The 22,261-nt window shown below is 40.2% G+C and overlaps 1 protein-coding gene across 3 annotated transcripts; it reads left to right on the top strand.

Annotated features, from left to right (window-relative positions):
- Positions 1-623: 623 nt before the first annotated feature.
- Positions 624-22,049, top strand: caprin1b (cell cycle associated protein 1b). Of its 3 annotated transcripts, none has more exons than XM_061720949.1 (18): positions 624-762; positions 2,537-2,701; positions 2,835-2,897; positions 3,007-3,093; positions 4,410-4,648; positions 4,760-4,842; positions 7,620-7,817; positions 7,933-7,985; positions 8,076-8,159; positions 10,146-10,316; positions 10,390-10,498; positions 10,625-10,686; positions 10,771-10,863; positions 13,333-13,479; positions 14,243-14,396; positions 17,249-17,428; positions 21,277-21,383; positions 21,476-22,049. In XM_061720949.1, the coding sequence occupies exons 2-18, from the start codon at positions 2,537-2,539 to the stop codon at positions 21,560-21,562; spliced, it is 2,082 nt and encodes a 693-aa protein (XP_061576933.1). In that variant the 5' UTR covers positions 624-762; the 3' UTR covers positions 21,563-22,049. The 3 variants fall into 3 exon arrangements, with proteins under 3 accessions (XP_061576933.1, XP_061576932.1, XP_061576934.1); XM_061720948.1 differs by having other exon boundaries at positions 8,058-8,159; XM_061720950.1 differs by lacking the exon at positions 13,333-13,479 and having other exon boundaries at positions 8,058-8,159.
- Positions 22,050-22,261: the final 212 nt, after the last annotated feature.

Below are 22,261 nucleotides of genomic sequence, written 5' to 3'. Positions count from 1 at the left end.
CTATTTTATATTAATTTATACAATTTTAAGGACAGGTTGATGTTTAAGAAAGATACTTGTATTCATTCATATTCATTATTTTATTCAGTTACTTTTGTTATTTTGTATTAAAGTGAATTGCTGGATAATAATTTGTTTTCTCAAAAATATGCATCTAATTCAATCCAGGTTTGAGTCAAATAACCAGGAAGGGTGAAGGCAATCAGGGAGTTGGCCGGCCCTGCTTAATGAGGTGTCCCTTCTTTATTTTTCAGGGAGATGGCAACCCTAGTCAGGTGTGTGACAACACAAGCCGGAGTTTAAAGGGAGGTCAGGTGTGTCAGAAAAGCATGAGACAGTAGAAAACAATGCAGAATCAGAGCTAATGATTGTGCAGATTTTCTGTGAAGAGGCTGCAGAAAACTGTGCCTGACCATAAACAGCAACTCTGACTAATTTAAACACTACCACGTGGTTCTCATATCAAAGAATATGTGTTTGATTCATGTATGGTGACTGTATTCACTAGTTTGACTCAAAGCGTTGTTATATATTTAATGTTTTGTGTGTTTATTGGTTCAGGCGAGCCTCGGGCAGCTAAAACCTGGCCTCGGTCTTTATAAAGAGTCTCTCCATCCTCGGAACCGTCTCAGTTGTCGGTGAGGCCGGCGGGGCGGATCCCACACCAGACTGAAACAGCAAATAAAGCAACACAACAATAACTTGGCCCTTTTTTTTTGTACATTTCGATCACAAGCTCCCCTGTGGATATAAAACAGCAAGGTGGGTGATTCGGGAGTCGGGCTGCGGGTTAATAAACGACGAGTCCCCGGTCGGTGCAGCACGCGTTGGTGTCTCCAGCAATTAGCTCCTGAGATGCTAAACGCTGATTTATGGTCCCGCGTTACACCGACGCAGAACATACGCCGTAAGGGGTGCGCGTCGCCGCGTACCTTACGCCGTAACCCTACGGCGTCGTTTTAAGGCAGAACCATAATTCAAGCTTTAGGCAGTGCTAACTAGTGAAGCCAGAAACATTTGTGACTATTTTTAATCAAAACTCAAGAAAACAGGCAAAACGGGACGCAAATCTAGGGGTAAAAAATTACTAAAATGTTGTAAAAGGAGCAAATTGGAGCAAGTTGCAGCCCTGCCATGCGGACTAGATGCACTGAATAATAATAATAAAAGTGTTAATCATTTGTCGTTTGTCTATTAATGTTTGTAACTATTTAAATCTGGGTTCAGTGAGCGAAAAAAAAAACACAAATTCCTTGTATGGTACGTTCATACTTGGCCAATAAAGCTTATTCTTTTCTATTCTTTTCTTTTCTAATGGCCTGCAGGAACTGTGTGACTGGATCACTTCTTGCGTAACGAAACTAAAGCTGCCTCGTGTGTAAACATGGTTAACATGTGCATTTAACAGATGCTACAGCTTTTGCATCTCATGCTTGGACCGTCTTGCTATTGTATTTCACCTCAGCCAATGATTTGTATGTCAAGTAGTGCGATTTAATGGTTGATGCAAACTTTGGAGAATCTGCATTTAAGGGCCATCCGACAGTAAAACAAGCCCGAAACGTAAAGCTGTTGAAATCTACTTACATTTAATTACTGCAGATAACATCTTGACCTACAATTTCCCCTATAGGTTAATAGATTACATCGCTGTTATTAGCGGGTATTTTAATATTTCATTTAATTTCATTTTATTCTTTATTTCATTCAAAAAACAAAACAATTTAATACAAACACAAATACAAATGTTCCTAACTTATGAATGAAAAGGGAGCAGAAAGAAGAAGAATCTTATCTGATCTGCCCCTTTCACAAATAACATAAATTAAAAATAATAATAAAAAAAAACTAAGTGAATAAAAACAACTAAAATAAAATTAAAATAACATTAAATAAAATTACCACCGCCTACGGGTATGTCAATCAAACTCAACATTTTTCGTTATATTTCCTTAACTTACAGGCTTTAATTGTTCTTTTGAATGTAATGTTTGAATATGTAATTATTAGACCTTGAATCCAAGTGCAAAAATTGTTTTAAAGTAGATATGAATCTTTGAGGGTTTTCTTTGAGTTACTGTGGAAATTAAACTGGTAGCAGCTGTTCTTTGTGTCCAAGTTTTACATTTTTACACGTTTTGTAATTTCTTACAAACAGCATTATTATGTGATATTGAAAGCTCCTTCATGGATCTAATGTGGCTCATGGAATGCATCATCTCTACTGATCCTATCTAGAGGAATCCAATTTAACTTTTTTTTTGCCTATAGGATATGAGATGGGTGAATAATTAAATGAACTGATCATAATTAGTAGATTGACAGATGAGTGTTTACTTGAAAGGTCTAGGATGTAATCCCATGTCACAACTAGCGATCACCGTTAGAGCATTTATTGACTTCCAGTGGCGTGCCCAGATTGTTGTTCACTCAATATTTGTTGTTGTCTTATTTGGGGGGGGGATTTAAGTAATTTCATTGTTATTTTACACCTGTCTTTGTCATTGTTAAAGTTGTACATCCTTTCCATTTCCAGATGCCCTCAGCCATGAATGCAAATACGACAGTTCAATCTGCCAGCCCAGAGGTGGGATCCGCTCCAGGTTCAATGGGCAGTTTTGCACTCGGAGGACAGTCGGAAGTCTTGAAGCAGGTGCTGTGTGTTATCGACAAAAAGGTCCGCAACATGGAGAAAAAGAAGGTAAAGGCTTTTAACAGCTAGGAGATCTCCTTCCCCAAAACGACATATCCTGAATTGCAGCTCTGAGTTTTTTCCTCACTTAATATTTTTCAAATTCACAACTGTTTCCTGCATTTTGAATGTTGCTTTACAGGGCAAACTGGAGGATTATAAAGTCAAGAAGAATAAAGGAGATGGTCTCAACCAGGACCAGCTGGTGGGTACACAGAAGCCTTCATCATTCTTCACAAACAATGCTATGATTTGTACCAAGATCTGACGTTACCTCTATACATGACCTGTACATTTTACTTTCATCTGTTTAGGAGGCCCTCGCCAAATACCAGGAAATCACGAACAACTTGGAATTTGCACGAGAGTTGCAGAAAACATTTATTGCAATGGGACAAGATGTAAGGATAATATTTATTGTCAACAGCCCCTTTCAGACATGCACTATATTTTGTTTTTCTGATCTGTGATGGTAACTGAACGTGTCCCCCCTCAGTTGATGTTTTTTTTTCTTTTCTTTCCCCATAACATTTGCAATAGTAGTTTGTCTGTATCTGACTTAAATAACATATACACATCACTTAGAACATGGTGGTCTATACTGCTGCAGTTGCTTTTAGTAGCACGGTAGAGTTGATCTGACATTTTGTCAGCTGTTGAGAGGAATTGGAAAAATAACATTAGGGCATAAATAACACAAAAGGGCATGCATATAGGTGTTGTGGCTTTACATGCAGCAATGATGCTGTCCTGTCACATTTTGTCTCAAGAGAACAACTTTGCTGTTAAAGTAGTGGAATAAACCTTATTTTCTTTTTTTTTTTTTTTTATAACATTGACTGTTCAGTATTTGTATCAGGAAGAAAAAGTGATGTTTTTAGCTGTTTCCATTTACTATCTATATTTTACTTAACCATTGTTTGGCATGTTGACATCAAGTGTTATTATGGTTCACCATGATGTGAGAGAACTGTGACCATATGAACGCTCCCCTTTGATACTTTTCTGAATTTACTGTCCAATCACATGCAAACAACCCACAGTTAACACATTGACTGTCGCTGATTTGATTAATTAGCAGATGTGTCTGAAGTGTGCAGGACATCAAAAGAAAAGAAACATGCCTTCATGCTTAAAAGAAAAACAACAAAAAAAACTATTGAAAGGGCGGTTCTTTGATGAATTTGAGCCATCCTATCGTAGTAGTTTGACTTATTGGCTACGTTCACATAACCAGCCACATTGTCCAGGTGAAAGTTCTGCAATATAAGTGTCTTGATTAAATGTTCTTGGGTATGTGACAGCCCTCTTAAACAGCGCACTTGTGCACCAGATGCGCTTTGGCATGTGCCACTTGTATCAACGACAGAAAATGTCATCTTTTATGAAACCACAAAAATGTCATCTTTGTGAAACCACATTGAAGTCAAATTTTTCATTGCGGCAGGATACAAACGGTCCTAAATGGACATGGCCGCAGCTGTGTTTTGGTCGACATTTAGCTACAGTGGCTGGGAAAACTTACTTAGCTCTACTCTTGATTTACATCACTTACACCAGCGCTCACGCATGCATGAAGGCCAGAAGTCACGAGAGTTCTGATTTCTTCTTTCTCACTCGCGTTGCATTACCATGTATTGGATATATAGCTAATCCAGCACCATGTACTGTAGGTGTTTTCAGCCAAGTGGTGTGAATGTGGTCTCACTGTCATCAGATCCAGAAGATTGTGAAGAAGTCTGCGAGGCGGGAGCAGTTGCAGCGAGATGAGGCGGAGCAGCGGAGGCTTAGGACGGTTCTGGAGTTGCAGTTCATCCTGGATCGACTGGGTGACAGCACTGTACGGCAGGACCTGAAACAGGGAGTTGGAGGCACACCACTGCTGACAGATGGGGACCTTGCAACTTTTGATGAGTTCTACAAGTTAGTGGGACCAGATCGGGATCAAAACGTGAGGTTGGTCCAAGTCATTGTTGTCTGGAACGACCAGCAATACAAAACACTCCTTTTAAAATGAGCAGTTCTTTCATAGAAACAAATGTTGACAGCTTATCTTGACACCTGCAGGTTGATTGACCAGTATGAAGATGCGTCTGTGCACCTCTGGGACCTGCTGGAAGGCCGGGAAAAGGCTGTGGTTGGAACAACGTGTAAGTTGATGCGGAAATGATAGGAAAGACACTAAGTTATTTTTCAGATTTGCTTTGGATTATTTACAGATGTAGTACATCTGTTATCCACCCCTTACTTGCCTACTAACTGGTCACTGTTCTTGGGTTACCTTTACATTTACAAAATGAAATTAGAAGTTAAATAATGTCCAATTTCTTTTTCCCACCACATGTCCTCAATGTTTTCTGTCAGACACCAGTAAAATTCGCTACCACTTTTATCTGGTTATTATCTGCCTCTAAATTTGGAGTACACCTGGGTTAATCTATTGTGTGTGTGAGTTTGATAACGTTTAATCAATGTGTTTAGTGAAGATAATACAACAAGAAGGGGTTGCTAAATACTGTATGCTTGGACAGTTATTTAGAAACCTGAATAGCATGCATAGGTGTACAGTGGGAAAAGTCCCTTATTCTGATTTTTATACAAATGCAAATGTACTGCTTTTCCAAATCTTCCATAAAAGTAAACTGAATGTTTCTAGGTGTCTGGATTTTAATCTGCAAAACAAGACATTTTATAACAGGGACAATTTGAATGTGTTTTGTCCCCATTTATAAACAGTTTTGCAGATGAGACAGAAACTGGCACATCGGTCAGTGGTCTATTGTTGACCATACAACAGGTTATAACAAAACTCGGGTTTATATCAAAGTGGAATTATTGTTTGAGGTGGTTGCCACGCTTGTGCAAATCGATTTCACCGGCTGGCTGATGGAGTCATCATCTTAAAGCTTTTTCTCATATTGAACCTGGTTCTAAGTGGTCTGTCACCTCCTTTTGAATCATTGTAAAGCAATATAGACATGGACACGGCCAGAGCTCTAAACAGTGCTTTGGCAAAAAAAAATAAAACTACTGTAGCCATTAGTGCATCCATTATCCATTAATATGATAATGTAGCGTGTGCTTTGTGTTTTGTTAGTGCAGCGTGTGAGGTGATGTGCATAATCGGGGCTTGCGGATATTGGCGTACTGCATTCTCAGCGGTCTGCCCCCGGGCTTCGCACTGCTGCATTCTGTTCGGGGGGCTGAGAGCTGCAGGCTTATCCTGACTCAGCAGCGGGGCAGGGTGCCAGTGGCCCCGTTGGCCTTGGCCAGGTCCCTGGAGCCTTGCACAGATACTGGTGACCCAGTTGACTGATAACAGCCAATCCTGTTGTTTCTGGAAGGAGGTTTCATTTGGAGTTTCGGGGTGAATATGTAGGGAACAGCAGGATTTCCGGTTTGAAATACTAGGCAACAAATGATGTGACGTAGAGCTACTTTGCCAGATTGTAAAGTTTTGTGGGTGTTTTTTTTTTTTTTTTTTTTTAAGGTCTGTCTAATGGTTGTGTGTCATGATTGGTGCAGTGGTTTTAAGTCAGTGACTACCTTTACATGCAGTCAAAATTCGGGTTATTACTAATATTCCGGTTACTGAAACATTCGGAATATTCCGTTTTCATGCGTGAGCAAACAGGGTTATCCCTGTTTACATGGTAATTAATCATTCGGGGTATCCCGATCAAACCAGCGACGCGTGGAGAACGTGATGACGCAATTAGCGTAATTTTCCGCTTCCTTTTCCTGTATCCAAATTCAAAACAAATACTGCTTCGCTCAACTTCTTGTAAATCTGGCTATCCCGGTACTTTCTACCGTCTACAAATGCCAAAATGTTCATATCTTTCATTACATTTATGAAGTGATTAGTCTCCTCCTCACTCCAAAAGTGTGGCGTGGTCTTGCGTTTCGCCGTGTTTAGAAGAACTTCCTGGACTCAAAAGACCAGGATTCCTTGCGAACAGAGCATGCGCAGAAAACAAATTCCTGTTTTTTAAGGAGTAAAAGGAGTAACCCAGGGGTAATATTCAGGTTTTTAAAAACCGGAATATGAGCAAATTCGGGTTATTCAAAGGGGTTATTGGTGTTTACATGGCTTTGCAAATTCGGGTTATTGCCAATATTCGGGTTTTAAAAGGGTTATTGACTGCATGTAAACGCAGTCAGTGACTGCTGGAAACTTCAGCCATTGTCTGAGCATAGATGAGGGAAATCTTGCTGCAACGCTTCACATCCCTGTAGTTTTTTGTTTATGCGATGACTGTTGCACAAGCTGGCCTTTTATTTAGGTGAAATTTTGGAGTTTCCAAAAAAAGAAAAGTCCTTGTATTGATTAGATCGAAACAACGTAAAATCAAAATGTGCCGTCAGCTGTGGAGTTTGTTGCTTGTAGTGTGTTAGGATATTGTTAGATCAATTTTATTAAACACCTTAGAAACAGTAGTGTGTTGTTTTTTGTCTGTAAACATGACTGATGTAGAAAGACTGCAAGAAATTTGTATTTTATGGGATTTAGGGTATTTAAAATTTGTTGGCATGGCTTCAATGTTAAGTTTAGGGACCAAATAATCCTAAACTTTTGTTTGGATTTGAAGCTGCACAACATTTTAACATTTGACACTAAATGGTCATTGTGTTGCACCTGCTTAACCAAGACAAGGGAGATGGATGTTTAACAATGTCACCTGAGTTTTTCTTGTTTCTTTCAAGGGGGGGGGCTAATATATTCGCTTAGTGCGGGGTACATCTGATAATCTGAACAAATATTTTACGGGCCAACTTGCAAAGTGAAAGACGTAAGCGGTATAATTGCTTGAAGCGGATGAAACAATGGTTTAATAACAGTAAACTTTTCAGTTTGTTTATTGGATGTGTGCTTTCATGGCTTGACTTTCCCAACAAAATGCTGACCCTGTTATCCCTTTGCTAGACAAGGCATTGAAAGAGACTTTGGACCAGGTTTTGCTGAGCGGGTACTTTGACCGGATTCCATCTCACCAAAATGGAGTGTGTGAGGAGGAGGAAGAGGAGGAAGAAGAGGAGGAAGAGCCAGCCACAGCAGCAGCACCAACGGCAGCACCAGCAGCAGCTGAGTCGTCGGAAGCAGAAGAGCAGACTGTTGATCCAGGTCCCGACCTTTTTAAATCATCCTGCTTAAAACTTGCTAGTATTAAAATCTTAATAACACAATGGAGCAGCAAGGAAGTCAGCTCTGCATTTTCTAAATTGTTTTCACTTTATAGAAACTGAAGTAATCGAAGAATTCACAGATCCCATTGCGGTGGAAACGACAGAGGTGAGAATAAAAAAAGGAAAAGGAGACGGTAATTTAGTTTTTGGATCAAAGTTTGCTTATGTGTTTAAACAGTTGTTTTTCCCCCCTCAGTTTGTAAACAGACAGTTTATCATGGAAAGCACTTACAGCGGCAGTGAAAAGGAGCAGGGAGACGAGTGGACCAGAGAAACAGAGGTATGTGGCAGAAATATTTAAATTGTACCCCTGTTTTGTGTTGATAGTTCTGAACCCACTTTCCTTGGTTTATTATTATCATTTATTTATGTTTTGGTGTATGTAAACATCTCATGAGAGGTAATACAGGTGTGTTGTTGCTTGGTGGTCATGTTCTGACTCTCAATTTGTATTGTAATAAATGCTATATGAATAGAATTTAAGTTAGTTGTTCTCACTTTCAAGCTGTTTGACTACATTTTGTACATAAACTTAGGCTGTTGGATTTTTTTTTTTTTTTTTAAATGTTCCATCTTTGTTAATTACAGGTTTTAGTCAAAGTTAGCGACTCTTGGAAAAGTTTTTCTGGAATAACAGCAGACTGTTCAGAAATTAACAAACGTGGTTCATTCTGCCTAAACAGGCAAATATGAACAGTAAACTACAGTATTACAACTAAAACCTGGAGAAATGATATATGGAAAATGAACTTGCCTGAACACTGCTGAGTGGACAAAAAGTGTTGTAAGTGTTTTGAAACATGTTAGGCAAAACTGCTGCAGCTGCAACAGTTATTAGGTTTTGAGTCTTTGCTTTGGACACATCGCTTCTTGTTGCCATTTTAATCTCGTTCTGTAGCCTGAAAGCCCGGCTGCCACACAGAATACCGCAGTCAATGTGAGATTGCAGTTTTCCAGTCCTGAACGCACTAATGTAATTTGGGGGAATCCCCTGACATGTGCAACATGGGCGCCTGGCACTCTCCTGTGGCCTGTCGTAGACACACACACGCTTCTTAGTTCTTCAGACTCCCGACATCAGGATGCATTGAGCACAGTTGTGAAGTCAGTGATTGATTATGTTAATTTAATTTGGCTATATGTCTTGTTTTGGCATGGCTTTGTTGAGCTAGTTGACAGAGCAGCCACAGTTTCAGTAATACCTATGGTGTATGCAAGTCATCTGTTTTGTACATGGATTTAGAAGGTAAAGTATTTCTTCTTCCCATTTGCTGTCATGTACGGTTGACGCACAAGACAAATTCTTTAAATGGTGAAGCTTTTTTTTAAAAATGAAGTTAGGTGACCTAGGGTGCTTTCACACCTGTCCCGTTTGGAGCAGTTGTTCTGGAACAGGGAGCGTTTCCCCCTAAAGATCGGTTCGTTTGGTATATCTGAACGCAGCAATCGCGCTCGGATGCAGCACAAAACAAGTGAGCCGAGATCGACTAGGAGAGGTGGTCTCGGCCCGATTCCATTCGAGACGTGGAGCGGTTTGTGTTTTATTTCTAGTGAGAACATAATCCACACAGCAACCGACACAACTCCATTCATTGTGTATGTACGACCGCGGCGAAGGAGAAGAGTCGGCGCAGCCTCCACCACCTTCTCTGCTATTGGACGTGCCAGCGTGGCACGGTGAAATTAAAAAATGTTCAATTCGGGCAGGGTTTGCGCAGCGCAAACGCCGTGGCAGGCGGCCTCTCGCCCGCAGAGCGGTCCGCTCTTGCACCGCTAGCACATACATGAATGGCATCGCAGGCGGCGGTCTGCGCTTTGCGCCCTCTCTGTGAAAGGAGCTTGTTGTTTTTCCCGGGCTGCGGAAGAGGAAACTCCTTCTGCGTTCATTTCTGACCAATCAGTTGGTTTGCGCATGGCATTTGTTAACAGTTTTGAACCGCTACAGACGGTTGCCTTGTGAACACAAACCCCACAAACGAGAAACGAAACAACTGTATTGATTTAGTCCCTGAATCGGAACAAGACAAACGGGCCACTGAAAGCACCCTTACTGTGCATATGAAGGCTGATGACAGATGTCTAAATACCTCTATGACAGTATGAGCCCACAGGATTTTTAAGATTCCCATCATGATAATGTTTCCTTTGTCTGATTGTGACTCACAAGTACGATTACTTCATCCTTTTTAAACCATGGCATGAACACAAGTGCAAAGCATCTAATAAGCCCTTAACCACGGTGCACGTGTCTTTCTTCCTCTCCCAGGCTGTTGGTACGTTGCAGCAGCAACCGGTTCAGCCTGCAGCGCCCCCCGTTGCCCTGGAAACCCACCCCATGAACTTGACTTCTCCAGTTCCGCCTGCTGACCCCATGGCCCGCAAGCAAGTCGTGCAGGACTTGATGGCGCAGATGCAGGGAACATACAACTTCATGCAGGTACACTTCTAGTTTAGGACGCACTAACGCACTAAACTTGATGTACTGTAGTATTCACTAACTCTGTTCCTAGGACTCCATGTTGGAGTTTGATGGACAGGCCATTGACCCAGCCATCGTATCGGCGCAGCCTATGAAACCCCCTCAAAACATGGACGTGCCACAGATGGTTTGTCCTCCAGGTATGTTTGAGTCCCTACAAATTTAATGAAATGAGACATTACTTTTCTAATGTCATTTGATGTATAAGTGTGGCATTGAGATTTCTGGTTGACCAAAGTGCATTTTTTTATTTATTTTTTTTTAAGTTCACCCGGACTCCCGGCTAACACAATCCAACTCCGTTCCTGTACAACCTGAGCCCACACAAGTGAGTTTTTATCCATTTTGGCATGATGATGCATATAATGTAGAAGTGTCATGTCATGGTTTATCGTCTGCTCTGTTCATTCAGGTCCCCATAGTTTCTCCAACACCTCCACCAATGTATCAGACTCCACACACGCAAGATCCTCGACCCTCAACAGAGTCCATCGACCCCATTCAGGTAAACCGGGCTGTGGATTGTCAGTTTAGTTTTAGTTTAGTTTATGTTGTTTTGGTCATTTACATTTTCAGATGTTTGCATATACACACTGTATATGTATACACACAGGTATAAATATAGATATTATATATATGTTTTTTTTTTTTTTTTTTTTGACCAAAAAGGTATAGGCTGAAGCCTCTTGGCTTATTTTGCCTATCCTTTTCAACAAAAGGCAGACTTAAGAAACAAAAAGATACTAATAAAATGAAACGAACGAACAAAACAAAGAAAATGAACAAAGAAAATGAACAAAGAAGAGAAGAAAATAAATGTGGTCACTCACGATTGAGGATAGCTGCAGGAGGAAAGTTGCATAATTTAGACAGTTTAATATGAAGATAAATTATATTAGTGTTCTATATTTATCTATTATTTTAGATTTATAATTTTTTTTTAATTTGTAAATTGAGCTACTTTTTTTTTTAGTTCCTTATCCAGGCGGTTCCACAGTTTCACCCCTTCGACACTGATACACCTTGACATTTTTTTTGGTTCTTGGCCATTTCTGCTCAAAAATGCCATAGCCCCTTAGGTTGTAGCTACTTTCCCTCACCTGGAACAACCCCAGGATACTGTGTGTTTAGATACGGTGTTGGAGAATTGATGGACTACTAGTCTGGTGACAGCCGTCAAATTGTTGTTTTTATCTCGGCTGTTTTACATTGTCATAGTTTTACACAGACTGACTCAAAAAAATAGACAAAAAACAGGATTTCTAGGAAATCTAGCAGCCTCTACTTTTTTAATATAGTGTCTGAGTATCCGGTTTGGCTTCCTAACCCCACAGCACCACTCCTGACATTCCCAATCTGCTGTTATTAATGACTTTAATATTATAGAGTTCCCCCTATGTGATTATCATTGATTTGGATCAAATTAAATTATGAGACACTTTTTTGAACCAATCAAATGTAGAGTACAGCAGGACTCCAGGGATGCAGAGTTTTTCAGTTTGGCTCCTTCGTGTGCACAAATCTGCATAAAAACAGATTGATCAGCTTCTGAACGGCTCTAGATGGTCTGTTACAATTTTGTGGAGTTTATGGACACATTACCTGCTTATAGTGTGAGTAATTGGCTCGGTACTTCACAACACACTATTTACACTATTCCATCCAGTTGCCACGGCAGCCCCTCTTCCCTATAAAATCTGTCATGCCAACAAACTGGAGGAGGGGAAGTCGAGGGAGCATTTAATGCTCTAAAACTAGGAATGGGTGATATTTTACCGTTCACGATAAACCGTCAAAAGAATTCCCCACGGTAAGAATTTGTCATCTCACGGTAAAAACGATAAATTGAGGAAATGAGAAAGAAAGAAAGAAATGAGCCTGAAAGAAAGAAAGAAGAAATGTGCCAGAAAGAAAGAAAGAAAGAAATGAGTCTGAAAGAAAGAAAGAAAGAAAGAAAGAAAGAAAGAAAGAAAGAAAGAAAGAAAGAAAGAAAGAAAGAAAGAATGAGTCTGAAAGAAAGAAAGAAAGAAATGAGTCTGAAAGAAAGAAAGAAAGAAAGAAATGAGCCTGAAAGAAAGAAAGAAAGAAAGAAAGAAATGAGCCTGAAAGAAAGAAAGAAATGAGTCTGAAAGAAAGAAAGAAGTGAGTCTGAAAGGAAGAAAGAAGTGAGTCTGAAAGGAAGAAAGAAGTGAGTCTGAAAGGAAGAAAGAAGTGAGTGAAAGAAAGAAATGAGGAAGGAAGGAAGGAAGGAAGGAATGAATGAATGAGTGAAAGAAAGAAATGAGGAAGGAAGGAAGGAAGGAAGGAAGGAAGGAAGGAAGGAAGGAAGGAAGGAAGGAAGGAAGGAAGGAAGGAAGGAAGGAAGGAAGGAAGGAAGGAATGAGTGAAAGAAAGAAATGAGGAAGGAAGGAAGGAAGGAAGGAAGGAAGGAAGGAAGGAAGGAAGGAAGGAAGGAAGGAGGGAGGGAGGGAGGGAGGGAGGGAGGGAGGGAGGGAGGGAGGGAGGGAGGGAGGGAGCCTGAAAGAAGAAAGGAAGGAAGGAGCCTGAAAGAAATATTCCCGTTGATGACACTTTTTGTTATTTTTTTTTTTGTTATTGGGTTAAATGCCAGAAATTATCGTGATACATTTTTTTGTCCATACCGCCCATCCCTATCTAAAACCCATTTGATTATTTTGTCAAGGGAAAAATATGTGGCTTTTGATGCAACTAAGGTTGAACAGGAGGTGAGAATTTTCCAACCATTCATTGCCATTTTGAAATCTGTTTTCACGTAAAATGTGTGGTGGTTGCAGGGGACACGTGGGGAACCCCCGCTCTCCTACATGTCACTTTCATTTTGTACTGTGTGAAAGATGCAGCAAGATATGTTTTCTTCTCAAATAAACACGACGAGACACTTGGCAAATTGGTGGTAGCTGACACATTCATCCCAAACCTTAATGCAATGTGTATTGTCTCCCCTCCACCACAGACTTCCATGTCATTATCATCAGAGCAGCCTCCCCCCTCCACCGCCCTCCCTCCTGCCTCACAGACGCAGGTTTTCCAGCCTGTTTCCAAAGCTCCTCACACCAGTGGCATCAATGTCAACGCAGCTCCATTCCAGTCAATGCAAACAGTAAGGCTGTGATGACACTTCCTCTTTCTCAATTTAAATGTTGGGATAGTCTCTGGTGTTATGAAGTGATGACTTTTTAATGAACCAATTTTCAAAATAAAATGCAAATTCATGGCGGCTCCATGGCTCAGCGTCACGTTAATTTTATCTTCTGCTGAAGCCGGAAAGGGCTCCCCAGCAATGATCCACATTGGTGACTTTGAGGACTGTTTGCAGCACAAGCGTGCAAGTGCAGATTCACTAAAAAAAGTGAATTGTGTTGTATGCCTGTTTGATGCATTGTATGTCTACTGTATTTGCCTTCCTTCCACCATTTTTCAAGCAGTCACACTTACTGCTTTGACATTTTGTTGTTGTTCACCCAGTACAACAAAGAGAGGAGCCTCCCTCCTTGTTTACTAAGGGTTATTATTTGTGTGCATGGGTGGAATATGTCTACATGCACATAATTGTGTTGGTGCATTTACTGTTGTCATGCCATACTGTGGATGTTTCTGTCCATCCTAGAGTGCAATCAAAGCTGAAGCTTACTCAGGCTGAAGTATATTATCATGCAAGAAAACCTGCTGAAAGAAAATTAGTATAACACTTGTGACTTTGATTAGAAATGTCTTGTTTTGTTCCGAACGTTCGCTCTCTTTTACAATGTAAATGTGTGTGTTTGTGTGTAGTCCAACCGCTAGATTCTGTTGGAAGTGGGCGAGCCTGTGACCTTTTCCTCTCGACGTGCTTCACCACAATGTTGCTTTTGTCCTCCTCCCAGGTGTTCAACCTTAATGCTCCAGTCCCGCCAGCTACTGAGACGGAGGCGTTGAACCAGGCCAACCAGTACCAGAACAGCTACAATCCGGCCTTCAACAGTCAGTCGCCGCATCCTGCAGAGCAAACGGAAATGCAGTCGGAGCAACTACAATCTGGTGGGCAGCTTTTCAAATGTGTTACCATTATTAAAGAAGAACCAGGACTAATAGAACTTGTAATGCTAACTAGTTTAACATTGATATTGGCTGTACATATTTGATTGATTTTGATTTGAGTTTTTTTTTATTTCGGTCCATTTGGATACAACATAGTACAACATTAAAAAAAGGTCCAATATTTTAAGTGGCACCGAAAAGGTATAGGCTGAAGCCAAGGCTTATTATGCCTACCCTTTTATAAACCTCGACTCAGGAGGTTTTATACAAAACAAAACTAATAATTTGGGTTCAAACATTGAAAAAGAATGGATATATTGGACAAGTAACAAGTAAGCAAAGACAAAATAAAAAAACAAAGACGAAAACAAAACTAAAAAACATACTATAAATTGCAAGAAGTGATAAATTAAGTGGTTCTTGGCAAGAGACTGTACAGCGCGGAGAGGAGAGGTTAAGAGTAGGGTGTGTAAAAAAGAGAAAAAATTATTTTTAACATACCATATTTGATATTTAACAGGCTCAAAATATCTTTGTTTTGTTATATTTGGGTAAAAAAAATATATATATCAGCTTGTCACTTCCTGGTGGTGTTTATGTTATAAGGTACCGTGTGTACTTGACTGGGTGCAACAACACTGGTCTCTGGATCTCACAGAGAAATAAATACGACATTCATTCAGCTTTATTTTGACATTAATGAAACAAAGAGGTCCGATAGGAAGAGTGGAGCAGGATGTGATGTCTGTACAACAGCTGCTTTTCTGATGGAAGAACACTGTCTTCTGTCATCAACTGTTGGATGTTAAAATATTGCTGTGATGTAAAAGGGTCTTGACAGAGAACAGTTTCACGGTGGTCGCAGCAAAGACTCTGGACTATAAATTCAAGTCCAGATTGAATTGCTCATTTTTGATGCAGTTATTATGGTTTATATTTGTTGTGCTTTAACTTTGGTTGGTTGTTGTTGTCATGGTATGAATAGCACTGAGTAGTATTGAATTAAAAAAAAAAAAAAGTGACAACCACAATGGAGGGTTCTGTGGGAGTCAAATTTTTTTGGAAAGTTGGATATCAAAGTATAATTGGAGCACATGGGCACAACTTCCAGTTACAGGCCCCTCCTGCAAGAAACAACACAGCTGAGCTCTTGCCTAATGACAAACTATCACGTGGGTCAGGGAAGACGTTACAAGAACACAATAACGGGTCTTTAGGAAGTTGTCTGAGCTATTTTTGGTCATAGGAGAAGTTGCAAATATTTTGTTTTATATTTTGACTAGAAACTGCTGCCTCAAGTACGGTTGAACATTTTGTTCAAAAATGTTTAATTACAGTTTTTCTTTTGCTATTGGTGATTTGATTCTCAAGTTCTGCATGAGATGTCTAACATTGTCGACTTCAATGATTTGTGTTGTAAAAAGGAAAATATGCTGTTTTGTAGGAAGCAAGTTTTTAGTTGAAAGTTAGACTGGGCAATAGATACGTTTTGTAGATTTTTAATTCTAGTTTATGGGAATGTTAAAGAGTGAAAATTGATTTTCACTTTTATTTGCATGATTATGGTACTATACCACTGCCGTTTCCATGAGCTTCTGGAGCTCCGTAATGCCTCTACCGCCCTGAGAGTTGTCTTCAGACGCACACAAACTGCAACTTAGCAGAATTAACTAACGCCGACTAGACTGAGATGTGTTTCTCACTGGGCCCTTTTCTGCTCCAAGTCTTCCTCATCAAATCCAACATATTTCCATACAACAAAAGGTTGTCCTTATCGTCGTCGTTGTTTTTGTTAGTTCTTTTTGGGACAGATGTTTGTTCTGTTGAACAGTGGCCATTTGTCTAAAAATTACAATTAAAAGTTAAGCTTCATGTGTCTAGACTTGGGCCATATCTGTGTTTGGTTAGTGTAGGTGGTATTTGAGCAGAACAGTACTTCTCATTGGGGGGCGTCAGAGGTGTCAAAAGTATTCACATTCATTACTCAGGTAGAAGTATAGATACTAGAGTTTAAAAATACTCCTGTTGAAGTATCAACTCAAGTCTTTTACTCAAGTAAAAGTATAAAGTACTGGTTTCAAAACTACTTAAAGTGTAAAAGTAATGTAAGGGGGAAAAAAGCCATTAAGGACAAAAGCCATTGAAAATGAATGTATCTTAGTATAATGCAAATATATTAAAGAACCATATATGTGTACTATTGAGCATTAACATGTGTTTCAGAGAGCAGGAGATATGATGACTAGTTGCCTATAAGTATTGTAATGGTGCAAAAAGTCAAACTTCAGAGGCATGTTATCATTTATCCTAACCTTTATTGGAATGTACATCCAAGTTTAGTTGCAGGAATCTGAGGGAACGGATGTAAGAACAAAACTGGACAAGAACATCTGAAACAACCACAACCAAATTCACTCTATCCGGATGGAGCAATTTAACTGGATAGTTTTTTTTTTAAAGGCCGAAATGAAATAGAGTAACAAGGCTGTTTTTAAATTGTAAGGAGTAAAAAGTACAGATAATTGCGTGAAAATGTAAGGAGTAAAAGTAAAAAGCCGTCTGTAAAATAATTACTCCAGTGAAATATAGATAACCAAAATTTCTACTTAAGTAAGGTAACAAAGTATTTGTACTTCGTTACTTGACACCTCTGGGGGGCATGAACGTATCACAAGAAAGGTGATTTTTAAAACAAGCGATGAGCTGCATTTCAAGCTTTCAGCAGACTTTCTTCATATTTGATCCCTCTGTGTCTTATTTAGTCTGGGTTTTCTTTTTAAATAGATTACATTTGAATGTGACAGAAACCTGATTTGTCTCCTCCTTGGGGACTCAACGTTGTTTTTCCTCAGTTGTTGGTGCCTTCCACTCCCAAGACCAGTCTGGAGGTCACCAGCAGCCCACCCAGCAAGGCCCGGGCTTCGGTAGACAGGGTCAGTCTTTCTACAACAGCAGAGGCATGTCTCGTGGTGGACCCCGCAACGCCAGAGGAATGATTAACGGCTACAGAGGCTCCTCGAACGGATTCAGAGGTAACTCCCTTGTAGAATCAGAATGTCTTTTTCAAACTCCACAGGAATCTCCCACAGTGATTACTAATGACCCTGGCAATGAGACATCCAGGATAGAGATGGTTTCTATTAAGAAGCTGTCCTGGATGTACCAGCACAATTTTAAAGCTAAAAGATGTAGGTACATGATTCTATATATAAGCGAGTCCTAGGAAGTTGCATCAAACACCAAGGAAGTAAGAAAAGGAGTCAAAAAGTAAAAAAAAAGATCCAGGAGTAAATCTGGAAGATGCCGCGCCCCCCCCCCCTATTGAACTGCTAAGTGAACATCTCAAGCAGAAGAAACCCCAGTTAGGAGGAGGAGGAGGAGGAGGAGCCCTTGTGAAAGAGGAAGCCACTGCATGGCGTGTATCGCTCACAGATCGTGGGGTTGATATGAAAAGTTCATACCTGTGGTTGGAAAACTGCACAAAGGCACTTCCGGCAGGAGCAGCATCACAAGAGGACATGGGGTCAGAGTTTACCTCACCCGGCCGTAGGTACAGGCTGGTCCTAGATCACCCCCAAGACGGTCCAGTGCATAACGCGGTGGAAGATGGAAGCAGATAGGGCGAACATGGAGTTGAAAACCGGGCTGCAGGAACGTTCCTGCTGACTTCATGCTGGAATTCTCACAGTAAAGATGAATAACCGGCTAACCGGTAGGCCTGCTACTAACAAAAATTGTAATAGTTGATTAATCAGTTTGTTATTGAAATGATTAATCAGATTATAAATTACTCAGTAGCTCCCACTTAAATCTCTTCTGTTAATTTCAATTGAAGGTTATTTTTGTCCAAGTACCAACAAGAATTACGATGACTCCTGCAAAATGTGTGATCTATTATTTAACACTAATCTCGTACTGCTTCTTGGTGTATTATTTCTGTCACTATGAACACACAAGTTGAATAAAAATATTTAGTTTTGTTCGGTTAAAAGACTTGGCACTGTATCATCCCGTGACCTCTTAAGACCTGGTCCACTTATTTTCTTTCTGCTTTCGGCCCTCATCAGGAAATTGAATATTGTGATGTAGATATTAAAGCGTCTGAATTCCACATATGTGTACGAAGTAGAGATGCACCACCAGGACTTTGAGGGCCGATCACCGATTTCTAAAACCAGAATCGGCCGATCCCGATTTTGCCGATCACAGCGTGAAATCCATAAATTCGTCAATATTGTTGTCTCATGTACACGACACTGACATTGTATTAGGTATAAAAATTAGGAGATTAGGTGTAAGACTCGGCTTTCTTCCTGTCGTTTATTAGTCTCTGTTACAGGTGTTACAGCTGAGTTAGTGCCGTTATTGCGCGCTCCTTTTTTTTCTCTGCTTTAGTAGCAGCCAACTTTGAAAACTCAATATACTCCGTGTGAAAAACTTTCAAATGTCTTAACAGCTTCGTTGTGTTGAAATTCTTTTGTAACATTCCTCCTCATGGTATCTCCTTTGGACACACTTTGCAAACTGCAAATTTGTTGTCCTTTTCAGACATTGTAAAACTCCCGCACCGGCGAGGCCGACGCGTCCTCAGGACCGCTCGGTCTGAGGTGCGGGAACGCCCGCGCGGGCGGGGGTTGTTGTTGTAAACGTCATCAGATCGGCCGCTCTGAACTATTATTTTCCGATCTCCGATCAAAACCAGTACCATTATCGGCCCGATCCCGATCAGGGGCCGATCAATCGGTGCATCTCTAGTACGAAGGCCCAAAACTAACACCTGCCAAGCGCCAGTTTCAGTTTTCTGTTTGGCAGGTAAATCGCAGAGGTTATTTGCCACTCTGGCGGGTAAACAGTACCACCATTAGGCTCGCTCTTATCACTGGATGAAGTACCGGTGTTTAACATGTGCTGGGCGATGTAAACGCGAGGCGTGTTGTTGCATCTCTGGCGCCTGAAGCCCAGTTGAGGGGAGGGAAGACAACCCAGCAGGGGATATCCAGTGGTGCTACGTGTAACGTGACAACACACTGTCTGTCTGGCCTCGCTGGCTTCACCGACGTGAGAAGAGCTGGATGGTGAAGGAGATGGAGCGGGTGGTGGAGCCACGATGAATGACCATGGGATTTGCGTGGCGACTTTGGAAAAATCGTGTTGCAGTGTCCCTCTGCCACTCCTGCTGTTGGATTCATAGAAGTTTTAACGATCCGAGTTCCGTGTCTTGTAAAGCTGCGGTCTGTCATCTTAGCAGCCGGTTGCAGATTACGGTTCTGTAATACGCTGATTTATGACGTCCAGCTCTGAGGATGAGGCGCTCGCAGATATCCTCGTCTTGTCATCAACAAATCCCACCCACTACCTGCCGCCCGCACCGGTTCTGTTTACATCAGTCCTGACCTGCGATCAGGTTTCCCCTCGGAGGCCAGTGGTGGGCGGGGCCAACTACACGCCTTCCTGTGTCATTGAATGTGATGAGAACAGGCAACACGCGAGATTCCAGTGTCTCCCTTTAGGCCTGTGTTGAAAAAAATCGATTTTCCGATTCTAAATCGATACTCATATTAGTTCCTAAAAATCGATTCTTATGTCTAAAGAGCGAATTATTTATTTATTTGTTTGTTTTTTTTCTCCATCATTTTCACCAGGTGAACAGTTAGTTTGTCATGACACTTTTGAAAAATGCCAGGTGCTTCATGGCAATATGTGTGCGTGCGTGGTGACAGAATAAATTAGATAAGCTAAAATGATTTGTTTACTGCATGAACTGTTGCAATTTCTTTCTTTTTTGTACTTTAAATGGATATTGAAAGGCCTGTTTGAGTTATTTCTTAGTTATTTCACAATAATTATTGTGAAATTATTATTTCACTAGTTATTTTACAGTCATATAATTCAGGCAACAGCTCAAAAAACATTTTAAATAACACTTAAACCAAATCAATATCGGATCGAATCATGATAATCGATTCTGAATATTAAGAATCGAATCGATTCTTGACATTTGAATCGATCCCCAGCCCTATCTCCCTTAGACGCACACATACACAGGAATTCATCAATATATTAAACATTATTCTGCTTCAACTTTTTTGCTGGACATTTAAGTCTGTATTCAACATAATAATTTATCTCAATGAAACATGGAAATTAATGAATATGGAACACATAAAGGCAATATATAATTTTGGCTGGTAAAACATGCTTTGCCGTGTATCTTTTTTGTATTTTATTTTATCTACCAGTCCACTTGACTAGTGAGTCAAAAAGTTAATTTCAGACCCTGTGTTTGCACCAAGTCTTAGGAGGTCACTAATGGGGGGTCTTTGTAACAAAATAAAGTCAATCTTGTGATTTACATCCCACTGTTGACAGAATAATGGAACTGCATATGTTGCTACAAATCATTTCATTTTATTTTTATTTTGAAAAATAAGCATCTTCACATGCTCTTGTTCTGAGGCTGCTTTGGTTCTGAGAGAACATGCTGCTGCAGAGAAGTTGCTCGGAGTGGCCTCATGTCTGTGACGAGTGTGTTTAGTATTGATGCGGTCACCTGTTTCTTTTGCAGAAAGCCCTCCGAACGCTTCCTCAGACTGCATATTAATACACGATGCTTGTCACTCAGGCAACAGGCTTATATTACATCTTTTAAAAGTTTTATTTTTGATTTTGATTTGATCCTGCATGCAAACTGTATAATTATTCATTGCTCACCTAAATCGCTAAACAGTTTGTTGACAAAATCCCTGTAAAGGTAAATGTAAAGGTTGCTTCTAAGCCACTTTAGAGCATAGATTTATTTATTTTTTTTTTACTTTTTTTTGCATGTACTTTGATCCCATCTTTGGCGGCGGTATCTGTATTAAAGTCTCTGTATTTCCAGGTGGTTATGACGGTTATCGTCCTCCCTTTGCCAACACTCCAAGCTCTGGTTACGGACAAGCTCAGTTCAGCACACCTCGGGACTACTCAAACGGGAATTACCAGAGGGTATGAAAGAAGCATTCAGTCTCCATGCTGGCTTTTTAAGTCTCTTGTTATAGTTTTGTAAAATGTGTCTCTCCTCTTTGCTGATGCTCAAGGACGGTTACCAACAGAACTATAAGCGTGGAACGGGCCAGGGACCCAGAGGAATGTCAAGAGGCAGCGCTCAAGCAATGCGATCCTGAAAAGGCCTTTTAATAATGACTGTGACTGAATAACTTGCACCACACTGAACATTTAAAATTTTAAAATTGCATTTGCCCCGGCTCACTTGCTCTGTTTTCTTTGTTCTTCATCAGTGGTATTTTTTTTCTTTGTTCAATCAAGGTAATGCCTGCTTTGGTATTTTGAAATAATAAATCATTTAGAGTTTAAAACACAAGGTAAGCTGTAGATTCAATCATCGATTTACACAAACTGTGTGTTTTCAATATCCTTGTAAACTTGAAAGATTTCATAAGTTATTTTTTTTAATTTTTAAAAAAATGCCTTTTGCCACCGCTGGCCCGAGTCATGGGAGTTTCCTTCTCTTTCTCAGTTCTGTTGTTATTTTGGTTACAAAACATAATAGAAAAGCATTTTTTTTTTCTCTTGGTTCATGAGCTCCCCTCTCCTTGTTTGTAAATTGATGTTTGCTTCAAGATTTCAATAAAGTTGTGTTGCATACTTTCACCCCACAAGCTTTGAATTTTTCTTCAAGAAGTGAAATCGGATAACACGCACGTCTCACAAATGGAAGATCCAGCTTTGAGAGTATTGTGCTGTTTGACTGGGAAATAAAATTATCCATTTTACAATTAAATGATTTCTAAAATCAAGACTATTTTGTATTGGCATCTATCTAAAATATTTGTATTCAGCTTTGAGGAGTCTGTTATCTGACT

Source organism: Cololabis saira, chromosome 5 (assembly GCF_033807715.1).
Source record: "Cololabis saira isolate AMF1-May2022 chromosome 5, fColSai1.1, whole genome shotgun sequence".
Lineage (NCBI taxonomy): Eukaryota > Metazoa > Chordata > Actinopteri > Beloniformes > Belonidae > Cololabis > Cololabis saira.
Note: the sequence above shows the minus strand (reverse complement) of the source record. Positions and strands in the feature narration are given on the sequence as shown.

Coding starts and splice junctions, on each gene's coding strand:
- caprin1b (XM_061720948.1), top strand. CDS start 2,537: ATGCCCTCAGCCATGAATGCAAATACGACAGTTCAATCTGCCAGCCCA. Junction 14,397..17,248: donor GTCGGAGCAACTACAATCTG/GTGGGCAGCTTT, acceptor GTTTTTCCTCAG/TTGTTGGTGCCTTCCACTCC. Junction 17,429..21,276: donor CTCCTCGAACGGATTCAGAG/GTAACTCCCTTG, acceptor CTGTATTTCCAG/GTGGTTATGACGGTTATCGT.